General features: G+C 40.8%; 1 protein-coding gene across 1 annotated transcript; it reads right to left on the bottom strand.

Annotated features, from left to right (window-relative positions):
* Window positions 1-1,902: 1,902 nt before the first annotated feature.
* Window positions 1,903-2,793, bottom strand: LOC148036414 (protein ASPARTIC PROTEASE IN GUARD CELL 2-like). Its single transcript, XM_087678933.1, has one exon. It carries the CDS (start codon window positions 2,791-2,793, stop codon window positions 1,903-1,905), a length of 891 nt encoding a protein of 296 aa, XP_087535059.1.
* Between the last annotated feature and the right edge of the window lie 8,571 nt (window positions 2,794-11,364).

Raw genomic sequence — 11,364 nt, 5'->3', positions numbered from 1 at the left:
TGAGGTGAGTGGAGGGTCACACACATGTGAAAGTGATTTGTCATTTGGATTTTGAGTTTGAAGACACAAGATTACCAACGTGTTGTAATAACCTTTGGAAAGGTATGAGAATTATTTGCAATTGTTTTGATGTTTGTGTTCGATGCTCTACCCAGAGTGGTTTGTTGATGATTCTTGAGCTAGAAGAACATCTATGTTCATGAGTTGGTGGAATTGTGTTTGTAAAATATTGAAAGTTTCTGTTTTTGTGTTGTATGTCAACAAAGTTAATACCCTAACCAACACTCCTTAACGTCTCGTTATCGGGTTGTGAGTGAGGCTTGTCTTCGATCACCGCTCGCTTAACAACGTGTATATTGACAGTTTTAGCAATGATGTTGATAATTCTTTCGCTTAACGTCAATACATGGCTTGTATCTTATAATGGCACACAAATTGAAGCAGCCTATTGGATTTAATTATATAACTTGACCACATGATTTTCATGATGTGGAAGTGGTTACATGAAGCATTGAGGCATGTCTTGAGCTATATACTTTTAACTTGACCACATGATTTTCATGATGTGGAAGTGGTTACATGAAGCATTGAGGCATGTCTTGGGCTATATACTTTTAGGCCTTATGATAGAGATCATTGTGTAGTATTGCCTTAATATAGGCTTATATATAAGATACCTTCTAGTAAGCAATAGGAAACATTACATAGAGATACTTGGGCAAACACAAGAAGTAATATGCAAGAGGCTAATATTCGACCCAACTATATTACTTGGTTATACATTATGCATTACAAATTGTGAAAGAGTATTTGCCTTATTAGTCTTTCCTTATAGTGAATTATAATGAGTAACAAGATTCTTAGATGGACTTAGGTATTGAGTTAGCTTTGAGTGAATGACCTCAAGTCCCATGCATTGATCATACTTAACTTTAATGTGCTTCTCCCATTCAATTTCCAGTATTCTAGAGACTTCCAAATAAACTAGATGCAACTCACATGTTTATTTTTTACATGACAACTAACCAAATTATATCCTTGCTACTCTACAAGTAATCCATGGTTGCCTTAAAAAAGTATTCTTTTATAGCGTTATCCAGAAGGATTGAAGGAACTTTGAAAGATAGCAACGCACCCCTAAGTGTAACTGAAATGAATTATTGAACTGAGTTACATTGTGCACAATATACAATCATGATATACTTCAACATGATAGAGTGCAAATTACAAGCATAAATGCATTAGTTACCCATTTACAAGCTAGAATTACTTGAGAAAGCGATGCTTCTTGTTGTTTTCCTTTGTAAGATTAGTTGTTCCCTATTTGAAAATGGAGTTTTGCAATAGCAGACTAGGAACACAATTATCATAGCACGGGAAGGTCTAGCATATGGGATTCCTTAGCCAATGTGCAACATTCTTAAAACTTAGACGACATTGTTACTAGCTAGACCATAAATTTGGTGCATATATAAACTATATGGAACTTTTTCTTTTTAGATAGATTGGGGATAGATTTAATATATTTTAAATAGATATTTTTATTATTAGTTAGATTGCGAAATTGCTACGTAGATTAGCTATATAGAGCTTGGATTTAGTAGATCGACCTTATACGCAATCGACTTTTCTTTGTTGTACTGTAAAGTTGCTATGTATGTTTGCTAGATACAACTTGTTATTTTTAAATAGTCATAACCACAAAAACTAGCTACTAGTAAGTAGGAAGAAACCTGAACTTACTACTTAACAGGTCAATGTTACGATACGGAGTAACTCGTTTAGAGTTACAAGAGCGAGTGAAGCGCTGTAGTAGCGTCGCCTTATGCAATGCTAATAGAACAATGATATTGGGAAACAACTTGATTTGTGTAGTGCTTAGAACGGAAGGTCTGTTGGGTTTCATTGGCCTAAGCATTGGTCGTACCGCCAGCCGAGCTGGTTGTTACTGACATCAAAGAACAATTGAATGGTCTGCTGGTTGACTGAACCCAGGAGAAGGGCCTCATCGTCTTCACTGAATGTCGGGAGGTAAGGCCAACACATACGGCGGAGGCCATGGTCAGAGGTGTATACGAAGACTTTACCCTGATCATGGAGCGTGAGCTGGTTGCCATTCCGGAGGATGTAGGAGAGCTGGGGGAGGGACTGGAGGTCGGAGGCGTACTCGTAGCAGGTGTCGAGGGCTCCATAGCCGAGGCCAGGGTCACCGAGGAAAGGTTGAAGGGCGGCGCGCCAAGCGTCGCGAAAGGGGAAGTAGGCGGCGGGGGTGATGTAAGAGAGGGGGGTGCCGCAGTCCACGACTGTGCCGCCACGGCCGGACTCAGGCTCATAGTCAAGAGCCCCGTCCGGGAACGGCACCAGGGCCCCATCCACCATGATCTGCGTCACCTCCACGTACCACAGGTTCGCCTGCACCTCCAAGAATGGGGCTGTTGGGTAGTCCGTCATCCCGTCCGGTATTGACCCCGAGCCTAGACGAAGAAACCCGGCGTCAGGCCCTGATCCACGTGGCGCCAAACAATAGGAGAACCCGTTTCCATAGCCCAGCTCAGTCAGTTGCTCCGGTATCGATAGGCCCTTATTAAACGCTAGCCCGAAGATTCCCGAGGCCGCCATTGACCCTTCGACGGAGTTGTTCATCCCGCATCCGAAGCTAAGCCCTTCAATAGGCATTGGGCTTGCACCGTCCGCACTATCCAAGTCATAGAAGTTGAGGGTCTCTTCCACAACCATGCCTTCGGTGCTGTCGTCGTCTCTATACTCCAACCTATAACGGCAAGTTCTGGCCATGATGATCCAAATGGGAAACAAAACAGTCAAGCGGTGTCATGGGGATTGCCATAGTTGGAACCACAGATAGAGTAATGAAACCCCAATCATTAATTAGAGCCATAAAATGAGAGGAAAGAAATGAAGAAAGAAGAGCAGTTGGGTGAGAGGATCACGGCATGAACCCAAATATAGTGACGAGCCAATAGTGACTAGGTTGTTGAACGATGCCACTTGCAAATGATAGTTTTCACCCATTAGGTACTAACTCGTTATAACGAGCTCAAATATTTCCTTAGTGTATGACTCAAGATATAAGATCGATGTAAGTTGTGAGCCATGAGATGTTGTGATGCCACTTTAATTGCCATGGTTATAACGTCATAATATCACTTATGATGAGATATATATGCATGACAAATCTCATGAAGTTTCCCCTTGCTTGTATCCTCATGGGCATCCTACTTTTCTGCTCTTTTTTCGGAATTATGACTACTAGGATAATGTGTGAGCATGCCCATAGCTTATTGATTAATGAGAAATAGATCTCCATGCACATTGGGCCCCTCCTTTGTTGACCTAGCACTCTAGCACTAATCTAATCCTCCAATGATAGTTGTACTATGATCATTGATCAAGAAGCTCGGTAGGGCTCTTCCGTAAAAGCATCATGTTATTGCATCCTTGTGGCACCTAAGTCTAGAATGTCAAGGGTAAGCCATGGTAACTTTGATATGATGCACTCAACTACAATAAAATGTGCAAGGCAAGCTAGATTCATAACTGTAACTTGCAAGTGCTAAAAATTAGGGATAAGAATCAAGAGCCTAGTGTATTGCTCTTACAAACAAAAAATTATATATGAAAGGGTTGGAAAGCCATGGATTGGAATAATGCTTAAGGAAGACTTTTTGTGACATGTGGGGGCTCCAATTAATGTCACTACATTTGTGGAGGGCATGCATGATATCTTTAGTGCAATGGTCCAATCTATTCCTATGTCCCTTCATACATAACAGTCGAGGGAAACTTGAAGGGCAGCCATAATTAGCTCTACTAAACCCTGAGTTCCTTAGGATGAGGTAGAAAGGGTGTGCTAGCATATATATCCTCGCCCTCCTCTTGTAGGTGCAATTGGGGTGAAATTTCTTTCTATTTTTGTTATTGTTGTTTTCACAATCCATGCAAGAAGGGCACATACCCTTATGTTAGAAGAGTGAATCATCTTGCTTGTATGACCCTTTATATAGGCTTTTTGGCTTGATGAGCGAAGGGAAAACCTCACCTTTCAAGCGTGGAGTTCTAAACACAACCAAGGTTAAGGGTTCATTGGTGCAAGAAGGGAGGTTTGGGGAATGTGATGGTAGAATATAGGTCTTTGTGTACGAAAAGTTGGAGCTGGCTCTCAAAGTTTAGATCAGGACGCATGATGTAAGGAGAGAGTAATATTGCCTAAAAGGCGGTGGCTCTCAAAGTCTAGATCAGAACACACAGGTTGACAGGCCAATGCATGATGTAAGGAGAGAGTCTCATTCAAATAGTGCAATATTGCCTAATAGGCGGTCGTGGGTGATTGTTGTAATATGTGGGCATGCACTAATATGGCCTTACTGAGAGTCGGCACCGGTGCCATGGCCGGAGTCTTGGACGATCGCGCAGAAGGGATCGGAGATGGTGAGAGGGCGGTAGGAGGAGGAGCGGCGGCCGTCGAAGACAGGGTATCGCTGGGGGTAGCAGTGCGGCACGCACGGCTTGCACTGCATCCAGCCGAGGGTGGTTCCCGTGTCCAGTAGCAGCGCCACCGTCTGCGTCGACGTCTCCGACGTCCCCGCGCTGATGGTAATGTAGTACTCGTTCGTGCGCCCCTGGTGGCCCACGTCCGTCGTCACTCTTCCCCCCGGCGTCCCGCCCAGCAGCTTCCGCCGATATTGCCGCCCCGACACGCACGCCTCATCGCAGTGCGATGCCCCGCTCATCATCCTCCACGGGCTGCCGTCATCATACACGTGCGACACCGCTATCCTGGCAGCTGTCGATCTGATCAAAGGAGCACCGTCACCAGTGCATGCTATTGTTAACGCACCTATCGCCAGCAGCAGCTGTTGCAGAACTAGTGAAGTCGAGAGAACCATCATTACGTTCTTCGTCAATCCTATAACAAAATTATATAACTACAACCCAGTAGTAACGGATCTGTCCGTGCTGGCCAATATTTAATGGTACTGTGACCACCCAAATGCAAGAAAAGCTTGAGGAATAGTGCCGTGGCGGGAATACTACAAACATGATCACATAATGAACGGTAGGTATACAAAAAGGAAGGATTATCAGTAGCCGGGCTGCGATAGTCGATTGGCCATCGCTGCCTCTCGTCTAATTTAACACAGCACCAATATTATTAATGTAATCCTGATCAGAGTTATATCCGGCCGCGGCAGGATGCCTTGGTTTTCGATGATCTCCAGGAAGTTTTTGTTGCACCTCTGCGACATGCTCTGATGACGCAGAATTTTACGGACAGCAGGAAATCTAAAGCGATTCCCTTTATCTCTACGTCGACGGCATTTTTGTTGCAGCCCAGTTGGAATTTTCAAATACCGGCTGAAATTTTGTCAAGGCCTTAAAATATAAGGCTGATCAATTGTTTTGACTATTTTAGTTATAAAACCAGGATCTCGTAGAGGTTTAGATAGAAAAATCGGTTGTTTTTGGAAAATACCAGCAACTGAGCTCTGCAAGATCATATTATACTCATGTATCTCTCCCTTCTAAGTTCTCTTATTCTTCGAACGGGAATAATATTGTTATCCTGTCTACCAGGAATATTCGTATTATCGACCAGGAATAATTGTTATCTTATCTACCAGAGCGGTGGTATAATGTATTATCGAACAAGAATCTTTCTTATATATTAAGGGGAGATGGGGGTTGCCATGTGGCATGCACGGACACTGCCACGTGCCGTGCAATCCCCCAAACCTCAACGAACGGCAATTCCTTTGTTTGTTGAAGTGCCTATTTGTCTTCGTAAAATTGTAGGCTTTCCCAGTTTTAAATTATTGTGCCTTTCTATGATATTTATTGATGGGAATGACACGCTCATCTCCCTTGGGCCTTCTCTACACTTCACATGTCCTCAAAGTCTTCCCTCAGTATTCGGCATAACCTTCAAGGACAAAGTGCTCTTGCGATGCTTGAGAAAGAAGGGTTATTGAGACATAGGATGTCGGTGCCCAACTTGAAGTCTCTATAGCTCTTGTCCATGCAGGTTTAAAACATGTCAACTTATTACTTCGGATTGAATACATTTAACCGAAATCAAAGTAGACATGTGCTTCCTGCATTGATCTCATTTTGTAATGATCCGGGGGGGGGGGGGGGGGGGGGGGGGGGTTCTTGCAAAGCCCCTCCCACATTGCAATATGTGCTGCCCGAGTGACACTCCTGCCTGAAAAGCAAAGCCCCTCCCACATTGCTCCTCCCTCACTGCTACGAGCTGCCCGAGTGACACTCCTGCCCGAGAAGAAACACCACCACCACCCCCCCCCCCGCGCCCCCCCAAAAGAAAAAAAAAATCTAGGACATATACTAAATATCACATTACTTTTTGGTGTGAGATATGTTAAAGATCATAGTAAACATTCAATTACCAATTCTCAAAAGGAAGGTGTTACATGCATCATCTCAAGCATTCATCTTAATAAACTTGGCGAATCTCCTAACAAGATCTTATAAGACTTCCCTATGGATCATGGTGCTTTTGACTTTTTTAATCATCCTGAAAGTCACCATGCACATCAATTTCACAACTTCAAGATTTCTTCATCTACCTTCCCCTATTCTCCAAAGATAGTTGTCCTCAAGGTCAATTCCCATTGTAACTAGCTTTATCCATCCATCTTCACATTGACCATAGAGTCTCTTAACTTCCTTATAGCCCCTCAATTTGTGTAAAATACTTCCCTTCCCACCCATAAAAAATACTTAGATAATATAACACACACTAATTACACTAAATATAAAATTATTTATAATAATGATTAATTATGATATATTAAAATTATAATATATGTATAATTATAATTACATTACATGTACACACACACACACACACACACATATAGAGAGAGAGAGAGAAAGCATTTTTAAAAATTAAATAGATAACAAGCACCATACTAAAATCAAAGTGAATTATTGGCCTAACACTTGCGTGAAGCACCGAGAGTGCAATGAAATCCTCAACTGAAAAAAAGCTTTGGGGTGTCTCACAATTAGTTTCTTTGTGAATCAAGCACCCATAAACCGTCTTGCCATTTGAAACATGCTTTCAAAGTTCAATGCAAAGCATCAAAGAATACCAATGCAAAGCACTAGAAGAATACCAACACAAAGCACTACGAGAATCTAGGTGTGGAGCACCTAGTAATTGTTATCTTGTCTACTAGTAATAGTGTGCATTGGGATGGCAATGGCATACGATAGATTTCAAGTTTCTCATGAGAGAGAGAGAGAGAGAGAGAGAGAGAGAGAGAGAGAGAGAGAGAGAGAGAGAGAGAGAGAGAGAGAGAGAGAGAGAGAGAGAGAGAGAGAGAGAGAGAGAGAGAGAGAGAGAGAGAGAGAGAGAGAGAGAGCATATTAAAAAATTAAAGAGATAACAAGCACCTGACTAAAATCAAAGTGAAGTATTGGCCTAACACTTGTGTGAAGCACCGAGTGCAAAGAAATCCTCAACTGAAAAAAAGCTTTGGGGTGTCTCACAATTGGTTTCTTTGTGACTCAAGCACCCATGAACCATCTTGCCATTTGAAACATGCTTTCAAAGTTCAGTGCGAAGCATCGAAGTATACCAATGCAAAGCACTAGAAGAATACTGACACAAAGCACTAGGACATTAATCTAGGTGTGGAGCACCTAGTAATTGTTATCTTGTCTACTAGTAATAGTGTGCATTGGGATGACAATGGCATATGATAGATTTCAAGTTTCTCATGCTGTCATGTAGTGCAAAGGACCCACTTTGTACTTTAAACGTCTAATACAATAGGGGCCATCTGTAGAACAACTAATGAAACATAAGTAGTTTGTAGGAGATATAAATTTTATAATTTTTTGAGATCTAAATATAGGAGCATATAGGGATATCAAGAGGAAATGAATGTCTAATATAGTATGACACTTTCAAACAAATCAATTAGTGTCACCTAAGCAGGATTCTTAAATATCCTGATTTTTATTATATTACTAGCCCAAAGGTGTTTACTTTTTGGCACTTCTTTCACAATTGACCCCCTTAACCTATATGGATTCTATGGTTTTTAGTGAGTGGTAGAGTCACAATCATCACCTAAGTTTGTTTTGGCTAAATCAACCCTCATGATCAAATTAATAAGAGTGTACACTATTTCTTGATTATCCTATCTTCATATGAGTGTTTGCACCATATACATAGTAGACAGGTGATTAATAACCACTATAATCAAGGTTTATATCTTATGCTATTCAATATATAATACTTTTTCTTCCAAGTTCCAATAGCACTTTTTTTGGAGAGATATATGTATTTTTATGACATTTTTTCCATTCACATAGATTGAACATATCCTTAGTTTGTCCTTAATGCTACATTATATCTATCTGTTCTATATATTAAAGGAAATTTTATCAAATCTTCTTTCAAAGTACCAAAAGATTTTCCAAGCTTGAGGTGGCTCTCACTTCATTTATTTATTACATTTGTCTATATAAATAAATTAGAGCTTATCCATGTGGCAATGCAAAATAGAAAAAAAATGCCATGAGAAACTTGAGCAAGTCCAAGAGGTAATTTGTGGAGAGAAGCTCAGAAGTTGAGCTAAATGCTCAAGCAAGTAAACTTATAAATCAATCAGTATGGATGTGTACAAACAACCCTTCCATGGTTTCACTCTGTTAAGGCAACACCAGAATAACGTGTCCTATTGCCCTTTTGAAAACTTAAATCAAACGAATTCTATATGATAGAATATACATAAAATCAAAATTTAATCGATACTTGACTCCCACAATCTCCTTTTCCCTACCGTTTAATATTTTGCATATGTTGGGCAGGTTAAAAGGGTTTTGCATGTATATTTTTTTACGTAGAAAGTGATAAACACTCACAAAAATATACAAACAAGGATACTTGAACCTCATGCTTCACCTTTGTTGTACTTGTACAAATATATTTCTAAATTTTTATACTTTTACAGATTTAAAAACTATTTATTTTCTATTTTCTTTACTAAAAATTGTATTTTAAGTATTTTTTTCTCATTTTCTTATTATAAAATATTGTATTTTTTGATTTTCTTGAGTCAAAAATTTAATTCACATTCTGATCCATCTTCAAATGTAATTTCATCCCACACAAACATGATTTTGTTAGAATATCAAGCTCATTTAGTGTGTGTTGACCGACATGAGCTGGACACAGCTAGTCTAGCCATAGTAGTTAGATACATTAAATAAGTCGGTGCCTTTGGTATGAATAGAGTGTGTGAGAGGAAGCTAGTTGCTTCACTCTGTCTGTCATCTATCTGCCTCTTTGAATCTGAACATGGTATCAGAGCTTCATCCATGAGGCTGTGGGAGAATGGGCATGACAACTTGCAGTGCAAAGGAGATGGAAGTAAGGAATCAGGAAAAATCGTGGACTGCCTCCTGAAACCTGTGTTTGAAAATCGTGGACTGCCTCCTGAAATCTGTGTCCTGAAATCGTGGACTGCAACCTGTGTCTGAAAATCATGGACTGCCTCCTGAATGGACAGCAACCTGTATCTAAAAATCTGCGCCTGCTGATCTGAATGGATAGCAACCTGTATCTGAAAATCTGCGCTTGCTGATCTGAGTGAATAGCAACCTGTCAATCTTCAGTGGGGCACCTGGACAAGGTTCATAGAGCATGTATGCTCACTATTGAAGGTATTTGAAGTGTGCAAGGAGTAAATGCTTGTGTGGGAGCTCTGTTATGAGCTGGAGTGACAGATACAGACCTGTAATCATTTCTGAACTGCTATAAACATGAATGGACAGCATGCATTCAGTCATTACTGACACACAGGAGCCTTGTACTACACTCAGAAAGCATCTTTGGAGCACAAGAATGTGTCAAAGCATGTATACATTGGATCAAATGTCTTGGAGCTGAGATCTCTTGCTCAGAATACTCAGATCTGAAAATCTGAAAACTGTCATACATAGTCAATGACAGAATACTCAGATCTGAAAATCAATGATAGGCTGAAAACTGTCATACACAGTCAATGACAGAATACTCAGATTTGAAAATCAATGACAAGCTGAAAACTGTCATACACAGTCAATGACAAGTACTGTGCATTACTGAAGCAATACAGGTCATCTTGGGGGTTCCATCATCTATATGAACTGGCCTATACATGCTAATGCATGGAGAATTGAAGCAAGCAATGAGCATCATTGAAAACTGAATTTTGAAGCTGAAGTAAATGCAGTTACACTGTCCTGGCTAATTACAATTTTGGAGCTGCTTGGAGCTTGGTATGCTGAATTTTGGTTGACTGCAACCTGAAACTGAATTTGTTGACACACTCAGTTTTGGACTTGAAATTGCTGCTGGTTACTCACAGTTTACAGTTTTCAGACTGCATGTATGTACCCTGGCAGTGAGGTTACATAAGCTTAAGCTGAAGCAAACACATAGCTTATGTATTGACAGTTATATCTACAGTTGAGACCACTTGTTTATGGGTTGTTTTGGGGTGTCAGTGGGCTGAAATACTCTGGTTTTTTTACTGCAATTAATTGCAGAAAACTGTCATAAACAGTTCCGGGCTGAAGTTGAACTGTTAAGAAAATCTTGGTTTGCACGTAGTCAGGCAAGGTCTGCAACATGGCAAATGCTGATAGAACTGATAATGCAACCCAGATTGTGGGAGAAAAGCTTGATAGCAACAACTATGCAATATGGAAGTTCCGCATGGAGAACTTTCTGATAGGCAAAGGATACTGGGACTTAGTGACAGGTGTTGAGGCTGAACCTGAAGTTCCAGATAGGAATCCTACAGCTGATCAAAGACGAGCACATCGAGCTTGGACGGAAAGAGCTCGCAGAGTTTTACATTGGCTGTCATTATGTATATCGGATGCTATGGTGATGCAGATCATGAACTGTAAATCCCCAGCAGATGCATGGAACATATTGGTCAGGTACTATGGCACAACTACAAGTGCCAGGAAGATACAACTGAAGCAAAAATTCAACAACATAGAGAGGAAGAACAGATCCATACAAGACTATGTCACGGAGATTAAAACCTTAGCAGATCAGCTCGCATCTGTTGGCTCACATGTAGAAGATGAGGATATGGTTGTAGTGACCTTAAATGGCTTGGGTCCGGAGTATAAGTCTTTTGACACTTCAGTATCTGTGCGGGCTGAGATGCCTGACTTTAATGAGCTGGTTGCATTATTGATTCATGAAGAGGTGAAGCTTGGCTTAGCTACAGGGTCAAGCAGCTCTAAGAATAAGGATGCAGTTTTTTATTCGAATCAGCGTGGTTGTGGTAGCCGTGGTAGAGGCTATGGATTTGG

Source organism: Lygodium microphyllum, chromosome 5 (genome assembly GCF_053477565.2).
Source record: "Lygodium microphyllum isolate KBCC chromosome 5, Lygodium_microphyllum_v1.1.10, whole genome shotgun sequence".
Classification (NCBI taxonomy): domain Eukaryota; kingdom Viridiplantae; phylum Streptophyta; class Polypodiopsida; order Schizaeales; family Lygodiaceae; genus Lygodium; species Lygodium microphyllum.
Note: the sequence above shows the minus strand (reverse complement) of the source record. Positions and strands in the feature narration are given on the sequence as shown.

What these genes read in the sequence shown, in the direction of transcription:
- LOC148036414 (XM_087678933.1), bottom strand. Translation starts at nt 2,793, where the DNA reads ATGGCCAGAACTTGCCGTTATAGGTTGGAGTATAGAGACGACGACAGC.